This window comes from Neomonachus schauinslandi, chromosome 9 (assembly GCF_002201575.2).
Source record: "Neomonachus schauinslandi chromosome 9, ASM220157v2, whole genome shotgun sequence".
Lineage (NCBI taxonomy): Eukaryota > Metazoa > Chordata > Mammalia > Carnivora > Phocidae > Neomonachus > Neomonachus schauinslandi.
The window spans coordinates 5,253,611-5,269,572 of NC_058411.1; the positions used below are offsets into that span (position 1 = coordinate 5,253,611).

Here is a 15,962-nt window from a genome sequence, read left to right on the forward strand (position 1 = left end):
TGCTGCATCAGACGCTTTCCTCTCTTGGTCTTCGCAAACCTTGTTAGTGTTGACAAAACATTCCTTTGGGTGGGCCAACCAGATGTTATGTACCTTTCGCCTGTCGCGGGACAAACATGGATGGTCTCCTGATGGTATGGGCAGCTCCCTCGTATCCCCGGCGCTGGCTTCGGCGGGCGCAGGTGCAGCTGGTGTGGGGCTGTGGCCGGGGCTCCGAGTTACCTCCGTGGACGTCACTCTGGGGGATGTGGCTGCATGGTGGTTGGGATGACAGTGTTGGTGCTGATACAGTGGGACTGGCCTTTGCTCAGCCTTTTCCCGTCTTGAAAACATCTCCAAGAGAAGGTGCATTGGTTTCCCGGGGCTGCCTCATTCCTTGATCGTTCTTGCCGGGTGCGTTCGCTTCTTCGTGTCTGCTCTGTTTTTCCTGAACTGAACACTTGGGCTCACTCACGTGGGGACCACCCCGGGGGTCAGCGCGAGCAGGTGGAGCGCTGACCTGCTTGTCTGGACGCGGAGCTCTGCCGATCCGGCCCCAGTCCCGGCCACACACCGCTCGCTCTCTTCAGCCTCTTTCCTGCAGAGCTGTCCTGTGACATTTCATCAGAATTTTTAAGGAGTGGGGACCTGCCAGGTGTTTGGCTTTGTCTTACGTTGCCTCAGGATTGGAGTCGGTGTGTGCATTTGGGGCAGGGACCACGGATGAGGACGCCGAGGGGTCGCACGTCTGGTCTGGAGGCACCTGGCTGGTCCCAGCAGACTTGGATCTGTTGGGTTCGGAGGTTTCCGGAAGGGCCCCCCGCTGTGAGGCGAGAGCAGTAGATCTTTGTGGCTAATAGATAACCCGTGGGGGCACGTTGAGACGGCCGTGTCCTGGTCCTCACTGGACCCTCGTGTGCCGGGCTGGCATCTGCTGGTTGTCACTCTGGCCTCTGAGTGGGGACTTCTGGCTCTCTCTTCCCTTCTACACTTAGCAGTTGGCGTTCTGCCGGGAGGGCCTCCCCCCTCTCCACGGCGAGCGTGTGTGCACGTCGTTTTTATCAGTGTGGACACAGGGATCCTTATTTTATCCAACGTGGTTGTAGTCCCCTGCTCTCATTAGGATCGTCATGGTCACCTTGCTTGGGACAGACTGCTGGCTTCAGGCCAGAGAGGAGAGGGAGTTGGAATTTGACGTGTCCTCACAGGGTCAGTGTGGGGCCCAGGGTGCCCGCTCTCGTCCTGGCCGTGCCACGGGATGGCCTGTGACCTCAGACAAGTGGGGCGAATACTCTGGGGTCCCAGGTTCGCCCTGATGTCAGAAGGGGAGGTTGGACAGGCTGAGCTTGAAGGCCTCTTTGTCCTGACCGCCCTCCGAGCTCCCCTCGGGGTCCCCCGCCAGGCCTTGTGCTGCTCTTCTGCTGAGACCTGGAGTTGGCTGTGGGGCAGTTCCTGGTGGCCAGCAGTCACCTGTCACCCGTGGGAGTGATGACACACTCCTGAGCGCCCCACGCCACTCCCTCCCTTCCTCCTGGCTCTTCACCTGCTGGGGGGAGGGAGGCTGGGGGGGTGGGGCCTTGTCTGCAAGACGGAGGCCTGTTTGTTTATTCTAGTTAGTAACCAGACATTGACCTCACCCTGGCACCAAGTCTCCTGACCTTCGGGTCTGTTCTCGTTCCTATCTTCCTTCAAGAAACACAGCTGCGTGGGCATGTGGCATGCAGCCGTGGCTCGCGCCCACCATGCCCACCACGCCCACCACGCCCACCCATGCCTACCTGTGCCAGAAGGACCCTTGGAGGCTTTCAACTCCCTCGTTGTACAGAGGGGTGTCCCGGGTCCCAGAGAAGGCAGGGGCAAGTGGTGACACGGCCAGAGCTGGAGCTCAGGCCCCCGGTGCTCCGAGTGCGTCCCTGACGGCAGGTGCCTGGGTGTCCGGGAGCCCTTCTTACAGTGCTCAGCTTCCCCGGTCACATCTCCCAGCCCCAGGTGGGTGTTTGACCCTGTGGAAAGGACTAACGATTCCTGCTGTGTCTGAGGGCAGGGCTTCGAGGATCAAGAGCAAGATGCAAGGGTGTGAGGGTTGTGAACCTTCCCCAGGCATCAGGAGGCTGCAGCAACGGCTAAGGGTGTGCCCAGTGCCCTACAGATGGACCCTGGGCCTGGGTCCTGGGCTGCCGAGGCTGGCGGGGGCTGGGCGTCCGTCCAGCAGTGCGGGCTCCGCCAGAGGCGCCATGGGAGAGCTTTTGCGTGGGGCCAGCCAGCACTCCTTCTGCAGGTGCAGGAGGAGCGACACTGGGGAGGGCACCGCTGGGGCGTTCAGGCAGGAAGACAGTAGGGACAGCTTCATGGAGCAACGGGAACAAGACTGCTCCATGGTCCCAAGTGGCGGGGGAGGTGGGGTCTGCCTCCAGGTGCTCAGCATGCAGTCACAGAGTCGCCAGGTGCCACCTGGAGGGGCGCCCAGTGTGGGCTTCCTCCAAAGGATGGTCTGAGAGCGAGGCCTCTGTCTAAGATGGTGACGCCCAGACCCCAGGGGAAGTCCCTTGCTCAAGCGGCAGGAGGGGATTCGAACTCCAAGCTTGTGATTGGAAAGGCTGTGGAGGGACTAGTGAGAATTGTCAACTGCCCTCCAAATTCCTGAGCTGCCGTGGCATGGCCTGGGTATTCCAGAATCCTCCTGGCAGCCCGTGAGGGGGCATCACTCCTTCCTTTACAGATGGCGATGCAGAGGCTCAGAGACGTTGATTCCCTAGTGCGAGGTCACACAGCTGTGAATACGCAGAGGCCCAGCTGACCCCCCTCCTCTCCTGACCTTTGACTCCGGCTCTGCCAGGGGAGGTCACTCTTCCACTGAGGGTCCCCGCCCCGGCCCGTGCTCAGCGGCCAGGGGTAACCAAGTGCCCGGCCAGCAGGACAGTTGGCTTTACAACCAAAGGGGACTCCGTGTTTGCTTCAAATACCCTACCAGTGTGCCTTGACTCAATCGGATTCACCCTCCACTTCCTAAGGTCTGTGGTGATAGCCAGCCTTCGCTGGATCTGACAATGAGGCAGGTGCTACGGGCCTGGGTGAGCCGGTGGAGGTGGCAGGCCCGGGTGGTGCCACTGTCCCCGCGGGTCATCCTGGTGGCCTGGAAGCCCCGGCTCGCCACTCCTTCCCATCAAGTTTGTGCCGTCCTTGTGTGGGCAGTGGGGCGGACGGGCTGGTTTTACTGAGCGCCCACCGAGCTCCCGGCCCCGTGCCAGGGGCTCTCGGACCTGCTGCCTCGGTCAGACCTCACGGCAGCCTCCCAAGCTCGGTTTTTATCCCATTTTTAAGTGACACACAGGCTCTGCGAGCCTAGGTGAGTCAGCTAAGGTCACGGCCCGCCTCTTGGTTCCTGTGGCTGCCGCATGTTGGCATCTTGTCTTCGGTTCCCGAGGTCAGCGGTGCTGAAGTCCGGGCGTCAGTGGGCTACGCTCTTCCCCGGGGCCCTGAGGGGAGGCTCTGCTCTCCTGCCTTCTCCAGGAGGCACTGCTCGCTAGCGGCCCCTTCCCCATCTTCCGAGCCAGCAGCCAGCTTTCCCTCCCTGCGTGGTCACACCGCCCTGTGACCGCAGCGGGGAACGCCCTCCCAGGCTCCGGGACCGGGGTGCAGGTGTGGGCACCTTTGGGGGGGACGGTCGTCTGCTGAGTACATGTCACTAGCCCAGGCTTCGATCTTCATCCCCAACGAGTCCCTGTGACTTCACATGGGGAAGTCGAGGCCACGTGGACGGTGCTGCCGGGGCCGGGACCCTTGACCCGGGTCCTCCCGCACACCACTCTGCCTCTCCCTGCAGGACCCTCGGCGGCGGAGGCGGCCATGTGCACATGGCTGGCCTAGTTCTTTCCCTTTGCGACACGCCCCGGGCTCGGGAGGGGTTGGGCCCTCCGGCCGCTGGAGGAGCACCACCTCCCCAGGACTTGGTGGGGGGCAGTGGTGGCGCCTTTAAGCCGGTGATCCTTCGGTCAGTCTTCATCCTGCTGGGGGTTTTATGTGAAATGGGAAATGCGGTTTGCTGTCCCCATGCCAAGTGTCATTTCTAACTGGGCGGGTCCCCACTGCCCCGCCTAATTGCAGGGACGCTGTCTTGCAGGGGTTCTGAGTCGCTTCGCTCCCGTCCTGCCCTGAGAGCTGCCCCCTGGGTCATTTGGGACTCTTGCCCCCATTTCTCAGGGGCCTAATAGGAAGGGGCTTGTCCAAGGCCACAGAGCAGGTGGGGCAAAGGGGTCTGCTCTTGTCCCCTAACTATGTGCAGGAGGGTGACTTCCGCCTGTCAGCCTCTCCATCCTGTGGACCCCTCCCCTCCCCGTGGGCTCCTGACCTGCCGAGGTTGGACTGCTCCCATGGGGTGGGGGTGGCACTCAAGGAGCCCGTGGCCAGGGGTGTTTGGGGGTCTTCCGGAAGCAGCCTGGTCACTGGGAGCCAGGGAGGGGGTGTGCTGACATCAGGGGTTTGCAGTGTCTCTCCTGGAGGGTCTGTTGTGCTGCCCTGACTTTTTTCCTTTTACTTAAAAAGCATTATTTTTTTTTTTGTTAGGAATTCTATAAAAAGCAACAAGCTTGGACAATAATGAGACAGCTGTTTATTCCACTGCCTACCTTTGTCAGATTGTCAGCAAGAATGCATGTTAGCTCCAGAGCCTTTTCTTTCAAGAAATAAAGCGTTAACAGGTGGAGACAAGGTGCGCGTGTGTCCCCTCTCCCCCCGCACCCCGAGAGACCCTCAGCCTGGAATTCAGGGCCCATCATTCTCCTGCAGAGCTTTTTACTTCTCTTGTCGGTCACAGATCCGTGAAGGATGTGTGATGATGAGACTTTGCAGGAACGATGTCCTCTCTACACATGCCCCTCAGCTACTTGCCCCCTGTGTTTTTGAGACCTGTCCTCGTTCATACCTCTAGCTCTTTTGTTTCTACCTCTACTGTTTTGTTGTTGGTTGAAACCAGTTTATCCTGTTTTCCAGGAAGATATTTAGGGGGTTTCCAGTTTTTCGCTGCCCCAGCGGGTGTTGGGGATGTGCTCTCGTTCCGTCTCCTCCCCCACCTGTGCTGGGCTTCCTCGGGGGCGCATGCGTCTTCTAGAGCAGGGAGCCACGCCAGGCTGCCCTCCGATCTGCTGCGCTGGTGGGCACCCCGTGTCCCCGGGTTCTTCAGCGCTCGCCATCGCCAAATTCCCATGTGACACTCTGCTGTCTTCTTGTCTTCATTTGCATTTCCCTGGTGACGCCCGCAGTCAGGCATCCCCTGGCATATTTCCACCTGTGACTCACCTTCCGTGGAGTCCTCACGTATTTCCTTACTGATTTGTAGCAGTTCAGTGTGTATTCCGTGCGACCCTCTGTCCACTCTGGGCCGGACTTGCGCACAGCCCTTCCCGGACGGCAGCCGTTCTCCTGACGGTGCCCACAGATCCGCCGTCCGCTGTCGGGTGGGGCTGTAATCCTCACACAGCCTTGACAACCTTTCCCTTGATGGTTTGTTCTTTTTGTGTCTTGATTGAGAAAGCCTTTTTACCTGGAAGCGGAAGTTGTTCTTTTTAGTAACTGCTGCACTGAGACCAAGTTCACATGGTTTATATGTGTGTATAGGACAGTGTACAACTCAGCGTTGTTGGGTATTTCACAGAGTTGCACAGCCATCAAAACTGATTCCAGAGCAGTATCATCACCCCAGGAAGAGGCTGTACTCGCTCGTTGTCATTCCCCAGTCCTCTTTCCGCATGGCCCCTGGCACCACCGATCAACCCTCTGTCTCTGCCTTTGCCTGTTCTGGACATTTCATATATGTGAAATCCTACAGTATGTGGTGTTTTGCGATCGGCTTCTTCTCTGTAGCGTCAGGTTGTTAAGGTTCATTCCACATGTTGTAGCATGTGTCAGAAAGGCCCCGATTTTAAATTTGTTCTTTCACGTAGAACTCTTCTGACCCTGTTGGAACTGCTTTCCGTGTGTGGTGTGAGGTTGGGATCAAATTTTGTTCTAGAGAGCGGCCAGGCAGTTGCTGCAGATCTGCTCATGAAACACTCCGTCTCTCCCTGACGTGGGCCACATGGCAGGCGTGCGAGCTTCTCTGGTTCTGGTTCCCGTCTGTCCCCTTCTCCCCCCCCCCCCCCCCGCCCACCACCACGTGGCTTTGGCGTCTTTCCATGGAGTCTATTCCACACGGAGCTCTCTGGACTCCCACCATCTTGCAATCCCACCACGTGGCTCGTGATAATTCTTGTTTTCACTGAACCAGTGAAGCACTGACCAGACGTGACGCTGCTACCCGAGGTAACCGCCTGGAGCCCCGCACCTTCTCTTGCTCCGGAGCCTTGGAGCCCCGCCGTTGCTTCTCATGCATAGGGTGAAGTGCTTGCCAAGACCAGACCTCCCGCCTCCCCTCCGGCCCCCCTGTGTCTGGGAACAGGGATCCCCTGGGTCTGATGACCCCACCACACCTAGATTTTCCCAGTTTCCTGAGCTGGCCCCATTGGCCACACATTGCCACCTCTGCACGTGCCTGGAGTCCCCTGGTGTCCTGCCCCCACCAATGCCTCCCCACTGTTCCTGCCTCCTCTGAAGGACAGTTGGCCCCATCACACAGGGCCTGGCACTCAGTAGACATCTGCTTGACATCGAATGTCAAAGCAAAAGCCCTCCTTCCTGAAACTAGTTTATGTCTCCCTTTCTTGCTACTGAGGGGCTTGGTGCATAGATTTGGGGGCTCAGTAAATATGGGGTTCCCAGCCTTGCATGTGTGTTAGAATCACCCAGAGGGCATCTAAAATGCATATGGACATCCAGGCGCCTCCCCTGGAGTCTAATACCATTGGTCTCATGGGGGAGGAGATCAGATGTTAAAAAGTCCCCAGGGAGTGTAGACGGAGCCATGCTGAGAGCCACTGGGCCAGGTGTGACTTGACCTCGGTGTGGCTAGGTGACCCTGCCAGGCAGGCTGGTAGACTTCCGTTCTTTGCCTCTATCGGTAATTTCCAATCATTCAGAGTGAAATCCGGGTTGCTGGGGGAGGAGACTGTGAAAGTGCCCTGTTAGTTTCTGGGCATGAAATTAACAGGAAGGGGATTCTTTCCCCCCTCTTCTCCTCTGGCTGGAAACAATGGCACAATTTCAGTTGGAATTGCCAGGTTTCTCAGGCACCAGACGGAGAAATGAGGTTGAGTGTTTGGGCTGAGAACACCAGAGGCTACCAGGCAGATCCAAACTGGGCCTGTTCTCAGTCAGCTAAGTTGGACACAGCCCCCTTGAGATTGCAGTGTAGGGGGGGCCTTGTGGTTTTCCCTGGAATTAAATGCCAGGCACCCCTAAGCAGGGTGCTGATCCACCGGGGCCCCCAGAGCTTTGCATGAAGCACACAAAGGGGCAGATAGGTAGCCAGGGGACGGCCATGGGTCTCAGGAGAGGCTGAGTGGCAAGCATGGAGATATCCCAGGTTTCATTAATACAACTTTGGTTTTCTCAGTGCCAGTTAATTTTCTTTCTTCTGTGGATGGAGAGGGTGGGGCTCCTGTTTGGCCATTCCGTTTCATCTCGAGTTGGTGGGGCGGGATTTAAGGTTTCCGTGATCCCGCCTGTCGGTTGGGAGGTGGAATCAGGGGAGGGGCTGGTGCCAGCCTCTTGGCCCAGAGGCTGCTGGGCGAGTGTTTTCACTGTGTGACTTGGGGCTTGATACTTAACCTCTCTGAGGCTCAGGCTCCTCTTCACTCAACAGGGATAGTAATAACAGGGCCTCTCTCATCAGCTTGGTGTGAGGATTACACGGAGTGATGGCTGGGGTTTTTGCTAGATGCCTACTGGCACCTAGTAGATGGTCAGTAAAATTTGTGTGGCCAGTGGGAGAACAGGTTACCTCCCTTCTCAGTGCCCTGCGTGGGCGTGAGAACTCTGTCCTACATCCAGGGCTCTGGAAGTCGTTGCTGAGCTTGTGGCCGGCTGCCTTGGCCCGAGCCCCTCTACACGCTCAGGTGGGTGGCCGAACAGAGAAGGGGGCAGCAGGGGCCAAGGTGCCCAGCCCTCCCAGCCCTGGCTCAGTGTGGCTGCCCCTGGGAGGTGTCCTCACGGGAACCTGATGTTCCCCTGATATGCCTCCCTCAGCCCTCTCATCCTCATCCATAAATAATATGTGTCTCACATTTAGCCCGCACCTCCTGGAGCCTCAGTGTGTGCCAGGAAGCAGATGCTGATGGGCATCGGCTCAGATGCTCCTGAGCCTGCCTGCCACCGTCCCACCTCTGTGGCTTTGCTCACGCTGTGCCCTGCTCAGACTTGCCTTCCATCCCCACTGCGCTGATCTGCCTGTCAGAGTCCTGCTTGCTCTTCAAGGCTTAGCTCAGATGCCGCCTCCTGCAGGAAGGAGCCCCTGATTTCTCCCTGTCAGCACATCCTTGCCCTCTGCCCCCTCCCCCAGGCTGTACTTCTTCAACTCTTTGCCCTTTAGCAAATGCTTGGACAAGCAGGTGTGGCTGCTGGCCCTGCTGGTGCCTGGCTCTGTGAGCTTGGGCAGACCCATTCACTCTGTGAGCATCCTTCTCCTCTATAGGCCAGGCTTTCTGCCACCCTCCTGGCAGAGTCCCTGGGAGGGGCAGAGTGAGTGCACTGCACTGGGGTCGGAAGCAGCTTCTCGTGCCTCCTCACCTGCGTCAGGAGCCTTCAGCATTCCAGGGGCTTCTGTCCAGCACAGGATGCCCAGCAGAGGCCCAGGGTCCAGGGAGTAGGTGGGCTTGGGGTTAGAACATGCTCCAAGTCCTTTAAGGAGATGGGCCATTTCCAACTTCTGCTGGATCGGTGTCTGGGGCCTTGTCGAGGGACACCTAAAAGTGCCCTGGGTCAAGGGTGAGGGCAGCTGAGCGGGCGGCTCCAAGACCTGCTGAGCCTGGCCTGTGGGCAGGGTGGGGGGACAGAAGCCACTTGGGGACTGAGCATGGGCCAGCAGGACCGGGTCCCGCAGGAAGTGTGGTCTTTGCTGCTTCTCTAGAGCTCAGGGCTGCGCTGAGCCACTGAGCCAGAGGGAAGGCAAGGCCTCTGGAGAGAGAAGCGGCGAAACCAGCTTACGGGGAAGCAGATGCCTTCAGGAGCCGTGTCCATCCGCTGGGGGCAGAGATGGAAGCCTGGAATGATGAGGGAGCTTCTGTTTGATGAGGCCCTTCTGCCCCGATGGATGGAGCCGCCGGCCCTGGCGCCGAAGTGGAAGGAGGAGAGAATTGAATCCCCCGAGTGGTAGTGTGGAAACGTCAGCCACCCCCACGGAGGAGGCCCGGGGCGGGGTGCGCCTGGGTCTCCTGCTAATGACCTGCCACAAGGCTCCTGTCCCCAAGACCTTGTGGGCAGCCCCGCTCCGCGGGAGGAGGCCAGAGGCTTGGAAGGGGACGCAGCTGGTGGGCCAGGCCCTGTGTGTCACTGGGCGTCATCGTGCAGCCCCCCCTTCCAGCCCCCACTGCTTCCTCTGGGGGGAGGGGCTCGTATTTTCTCCTAAGCGGTGACAGACACGATTGGCGCTCTGTGCCGATCCCCGTGGCACTTCCTGCTTCTGTGTCCACTGCCCGCGCCACCTGCCAGTACCCGCCTCTGCCTGGGAGCCCTTCCTGTGCACTCCCCAGCGGGGCAGTGCTGGGGCTTCACCCCGGTCCCCCACGAGCAGCCCCCCTAGTGAGCCCTGGGGCAGGTGGGCTAACTCCGAGCCCCCCGGAGCCCCCCGGCAGACTGAAATTGCTTTCATCCGCTCCTTCTGTTCCCCGCCTCGCCTCCCACTCCCCTACCTGGGCTTCCCAGGGTCACCCCCCACACCCCGCGTGTCCTTGAATGCCCTGCCTCACCCCGGCTAACATGTGAGCTCCTGGTGTGGCCGGCCATTGCTGCTGAGGGACATTCTGAGCAGCACTTGCTCTTTGCACCTGGGATGCTCTGCCTTCTGTGTCTTTGGCAGTCCCTCGTCGGGGTGTTCTGTGTGGGGTGTGCGTGCTGTGTTTCAGGCTGAGTACCTGCTGCTGGTGGGAGCTTGTAGGATAGGGAACTGACCCGCCGGCAGGATGCGTTCCTGTTAGGTCTTCAGGCTTTTCCTGAGTGAAAAGGCTTTTCCTTTTGCCTAGTGCAGAGTTGGTGAGGAGGGTTTCCAGGGCTGATTGGATGTGACTTCCTCTGGCTCCCACGTTCTTACCGTTTGGACTAACAGTGAGGCTGAGGCCACACTGCCTACCTGGGGAGGCTGTCAGGCTGGGGGAGATGTGACCCGACCCCAGACTCAGCCTCTGAGAAGGGAGGGTAGACTGGTGGTCTGCACCTGTGAGGGGAGCTTGCAGACCTGCGGGCTCTGTGAGTCCCTCCCATCCTCGGGCTGCAGAGCCCTCCACCCTCCCCGGGGAACACAGGATCCTCAAGGAGGCCGAAGCTAGGCTGACATTCTGGCTCTTGAAAGCAAGAATATTGCAGGCCCCAACCCCTTGCCGCCACCCCCCCCCCCAGATGGAAACTGGATTGTGAATCCTCCAGAATTAGTCCGGGGGGGCCTGGGGAAGGTCTGAGGGGACACATTGGCCGGCCCATCCTGGGGTCCCTTCTACCTCCTTCATTTTCCCCGCAAGCAGCCAAGCCGAAAAATGATGCATACCTCCCTTGGGGCCCCGTTCCTCACCACTGCAAACCCTGGGATTAATTTAATTACACGCTCATCTCTGAGAGGCTGGGGCTCAGAGGCGCCCAGTGTGATCACGAGTTGCTCAAGGCTGCTGGGAAGGATCATCCTCCCAGGGAGCCAAGACCTCCGGGGCCTCCCACCCCTGCCCGAGAAGGCCCATCTTGCAGCCACCCTGCCCTGCCTCAGGACACCTGCTCTGACCCACGGGCGACATGATGTCTGGCTCCTGGGCTCCTGGCAGGCGCAGAGCCTGGTCTGGGGAGTTGAATGTGGCAGGAGAAGAGGAGGCTTCTCTAGGACATTGGGGGACAGCCTCAAATCCTTTTCAGATCCACTGGAATGGGCAGACTCAGGCTGGCCCCGGGCCTCGGGGAGGGCCCCGGCACCGGAGCTGGGAGAACTCTGATGGGCACCCTTCTGCTTCCGTGGTGTCAGTGGGTGACTCGGCACTGTGCCAGTGCAATAATTTAATCCTTTCTTTTTTTTTTTTTTAAATAAACGAAAAATTTTTTTTTCCTATTTTGGAAGTAGATTATTTGAAAATTAGCAAGAAGGGGTGTGAATGAATTAAAAACTCCCTTGTTCCCTCATGTGAGCAGCGCCACCATCAACATTTCCACGTGCCTCCTTCTGGAATTCACTTCAACACACAGATATTTTTAAACGTTGAGAGCAGTTCTACTTCTTGTTTTGTGTCCAGTGCTTTCCACCGGCGTGTGAAGGTTTTTCCTTATTGTCGAGAAGAAAAACCCTTCCTGAATATCCTTTGAGTGACAGGGTATACTCCTCTGCTTCTCTTGGACAAATAGTTATTTCCATTTCTGGCTGCCGCTGCTACACCATCTTTTTTTATTTTTTTATTTTAAAGATTTTTATTTATTTATTCATGAGAGAGAGAGAGAGAGGCAGAGGGAGAAGCAGGCTCCCAAGGAGCAGAGAGCCCCATGCGGGACTCGATCCCAGGACCCTGGGATCATGACCTGAGCCGAAGGCAGACGCTTAACCATCTGAGCCACCCAGGCGCCCTGCTACACCATCTTTATAATCAGAATTCATTCTTTAGGGTAGATTCCTTTGGAAGTACCGGGTGATTTAAAATATTTCAAGGCCTTCTCTCTTGTTTGGAAATTAGAAAGAAAAGTCCACCGAAGCCTGGTGGTGTGAAGTGGACTTTGTTCTCTATAGCTGCTTGGAGTTTGGGGCAAACGGACACCGGTGGGTTGAGCAAGGACAGCACCTTGGCCGGTGTCCACGTGTGGCCTCTGAGGGAGGACAGCCGGCCCGTGGGCCCTGAGGACTGGTCCTGACGGCAGTGGGTGGGCAGGTGGGCTGTTGCTGGGTCATTTGTCCCCCATAGCATTGCCTCTGCCCCTTCTCCTGGCACTGGCCCTGGACCCACTCTGCTGTCCTCTCTGCCATCCTGGGGAGTGTGGCGGACCCTGCTGGGGCCAAGGGCGCTGAGGCTGGTGGGCACATCTGCTGACTCCATCCCACTCCACGACTCTGACTGCAGTCTGACCAAGAAAGGAAATGCTGGGAGCTCCCAGTTGACCCCAGAGAAATTGGCAGAGGGAGCTAGAACTGTCCCCATACTGGGAAGCTGGGGGTGGGGGCAGGGGCCCCCCTTCCTATGACAGTGAGTGAGCTGACGGCCTGGCTGTGTACGGGTGACAGGTCTTCTCCTGAGTTCGGGGCTGTGCCTGGCAGCGCGGCCCACAGTGGGGGCTGCGGTGAGCGGTGGGGGGGGGCGGCTTGTCATGGTGCCCAAGGACTGGGCAGTTGCGGAGCGTCCCGGAGAGAGAGTCTTGCACAGGAACCATGGCTTCTTTCTGGGACCCATGCCAACTTCTTTCAACCACATGGCGCTGTCAGCTCTGCTCAGAGCAACCAGGCACTTGGGGTCCTGAGCACCGACCCGCAGGGGGAGCGGGATGGTGGGGAGAGGGTCTGGCAGGCTGGGCCCGGGGCTCCCAGCTCACCCGCCAGCAGGTGGGGGACCCTGGTCTTCTTGGCCTCCTCATCTGGAAAGTGGGGAGGATGCCTGCTGGACCCTCACCAGGTGGGTGGTGGGTCTTCCCTCCCCCACCGACCCCACCCAGGGGCAGACCACGCAGGGGTCCGCTAGTTATTTGGGTCTCCTTGTCTTAACGTGTGAGGATGAGAGAGCTGGAAGGATCTTTGTAGTTTTTGCCCACTGTTTCCCAGTCGGTGTTCCGGTGAACCCTTCCTGCTGACAGCATGAGGACCCAGAGAGGTGGGGAACCCCAGCTGCACCCCAACTCCGTCCCAATGCCCAGAGGGGCCTGGCACACCCTGAGCCATCAGGCCTGTTAGCGTGGGAGTGATGTGGGAAGGGATGCAGGGAGTGTCCGTCAGTCCCGGCTGGTTGAGAATGAACTGAGGCAGGAGGGCAGGGGGCAGGCACAGGGCATGGACTCTAGTGACCACCGGCTGAAGAAGGGTGCGAGGAATGCCTTTGTACAGCTGCGGCCACCGGGCTGGCCAGGGTCCCCTGCCTGGGCAGGTGGGATCTGCCCAGCGCCGGGCACGCATGCGGGGTCCAAGTGGGGAGGCCCTTGGGGTCACCCTCCTGGGGTCCAGCTGCTGCCCTGAGTTGTGCCGCGAACAAGCCCCTTCACGTCTCAGAACCTTGATTTCCTGGCTGTCAAAGGGAGCTCTGCAGAGCTGGGGGCTCGGGGAGGTGGCGTGGGGAGCAGCAGGCCCCCCCAGCTGCCTGGTAGTCACCAGTGCCATCCCCGAGGCTGAGGGCGGCAGGCCTGGTGAGGAGTGGCCCTTCTCCCTCTCTAGAAGGCCGGCATTCCTGAGAGCTGACTGGTGCTGACTCTGGCCGGAGGAGCTGGTTGTGTAATTCCCCTGCAGCTAGTGGGTGGGCCCGGCCGCCCCCCCATTCCCGCCCCGGGCTGGGCTGATGCTCCTGGGCCTGTTCCAGGGCTAGGTGGGCGGAGCTCCTGAGGGTCCTTCCCCTGTGCTTGGAGAACAAAGTGCCCCACAGCGGGCAGCTCAGTGGGCAGAGGGGCACCTATGTGTGAAAGCTGGGGTAGCCTCAGAGAATGGCCTTGCTGATGGCAGGCCCAGGCCGAGCTCCAGGGGAGGGAGGGCAGGCCATTCTGGGGAGGGGGCCGCCCGCTGAGCACCAGTGGGGGAGGGGCACCACGTCCGTGTCCCCAGGGGGCCGGGCTCATGGGCATGCCAGCTGTGTGCTGGGGTGGGCAGATCTTCATTTTCCCACCAATGCATGATAGTCCAGCTTGTTCTCTGACAGCCCACCCCGGTGTGTTAAAAGTCCCGTGGGGTCCGTCTCCCAAGGCTGCAGTGTAGAGAGGTGGCTTTGGTCAAAGGTGTGGTGATTTCTGAGCCAAAGGGCTGGTGGTGGAACCGTGGAGACTCTGTCCTGTCGGGGGCAGGTGGGTGCAGCAGGGGAGCGGTGGCTGGCCCAGTGGATGGCGTGTAGGCTGGTGTCTGGGCCATGTGAACTCTGGCGAGGTGCTCATGTGGATGAGAGGCGCTAGCCTGTCCCTTACCGGGTGGCTGCAGACCAGGCAGGGAGGTGCCCCGTGCATCCAGGTGGGACCTGACTGCCCACCTGCACGACCGCACCTGCCAAGATGGTTTGGTCCCCTTGCCTTCCCTGCTCTGTGGTCCACATCCGTCTCCTGGCCCCTCTGCTCTGTTGCCCTGGGCTCCCACCTTGGTAGTCTCCCTCATCCCAGCCTGGCCTGCAGGGACTTAGTCCTTGCTTTTCTCCTCTGCTGGCCCAGCCCATCTCTAGCCTGCTGGGGAGGCAGGACCAGGGCTCTGGGAGTCCGGGTGGTGGAATTTTGCCTGCCTTTCTGATGTGATTGTAAAACAGGTCAGTGTGGTGAGGGAGGGTGGATTTCAGAAACCCTGCTGCATTCCGAAACTGGGGGTGCATTATTGGGGAGTGTGTCACTGGCTTGGCCCAGTACCCGGCTCCCGGCTGCTCTCGTCAGTAGAGTCCTTCCAGAATGATGGTGTCTCACTTGCATTATGTACCCCCTGCTCCCGCCCCAGCTGTGAATTGTTTAGAAGTTCCTGTGTGTTAGGCAGGGGGGAGCAGAGGAACCCTGGATGCTGACTCGGTATGCTCAGGAGACTCAGTTTCCCCATTGTGTTGGGGAGGGGGCTCCCTGGACCCTATTCCCTGCTGTGTGCTGCCCCCTGGCTGTGAGGGTCCTGTCAGGGGGATGTTTGGGAGCACTTTTTGGACGGGAAGTATGACAGAGGCTGAGGGAATAGGCACAGGACAGGTGGTAAGGGAACCCCTCTCCTTTCTGCAGGTTCTGGAAACCCCGGCCCAGAGGCTTCAGTCAGGGTGTGGGTCTCTCACTGGAAACCGAGTCTGCCGCGATTAACGTGCTCCCCACTTGTTTCGTTACAGATCCCTCGTCCACCTACATCAGGCAGCTGGAGACCAAGGTGAGGCTGCTGGAGGGTGACAAGGCCCTCGCGCAGGTAGGCTGGCTGGGGGGAGACCGCGGAGGGCAGTGCCTACTGCACTCTGGGGGCCAGCGTGAGCCCTGCCCCTGACCCCCCGAGCCCCCGCCCACCTGTGTCCCAGCTTACCTGGGGCTCCCTTCCCCCCTCACACCCATAGCTGCCCACCTGCCCCACTGCCATCCGAGGCAGCCCCTGGAACTTTGGGGTCATGGACCTTATCTTCACTCCATGGCCTTTGGGGTGTCCCCCGGTGGTCTGTGAGCCCCTCGGGCCAGTCCTGGGCCTGTCCCAGAGATGGTGTGGAATGCACAGTTGCTGAAGAAGGGGCTGCTTTGGCCCTCAGGCAGGCAGATTGAGGCCGGGGAGGGGCTGGCATGCCCCCACCCACACGGAGACCTCCCCCCTCCTGCATGCTGATCCTCTCCCGTCTGGGGCTCACTCTCCGCCCTCCTGGGCCTGGCTGGTGCCCACAGACAGATGAGGCTCTGTCTCATCCCCAGCACGTCCCCAGTGGGTTGGCGGGTTAGAGGCTGGAGGATGAGGGCAGTGCAGGGGGGAGGCTGGGCAGGGTAACAGCCAGAGCAGGGGGGACAGGCGGCTCTGTTCCTGCTGAGTGTGGCTGGAGCATGGGGGGGTCATGACTGTCAGGACGAGGGCCTTCTCTGCTGCGGGTGGGGCGGGGATGGGAGGCTGTGGTCAGCCCCGCACGGGGTCCTGGGGGCCTGCCGGCTTGGCCAACCCCTCCAGCCTCTCTCTCCCTCATACCCATTCCTGGGCTTGATCTCCCCTCCCCCTCCCCTGCCATGCCCCCCCCCCCCCCCCCCCCCCCCCCCCACCCCCCCCCCCCCCC

General features: G+C 59.8%; 1 protein-coding gene across 1 annotated transcript in view; it reads left to right on the forward strand.

Moving 5' to 3' along the window:
• Window positions 1–15,962, forward strand: part of CCDC85C (coiled-coil domain containing 85C) — a 75,424-nt gene that overhangs the window by 40,680 nt on the left and 18,782 nt on the right. Inside the window, exon 2 of the mRNA XM_044917939.1 lies at window positions 15,054–15,127. Coding sequence (XP_044773874.1) covers window positions 15,054–15,127 — 74 coding nt within the window. The remainder of the gene's footprint in view (window positions 1–15,053; window positions 15,128–15,962) is intronic.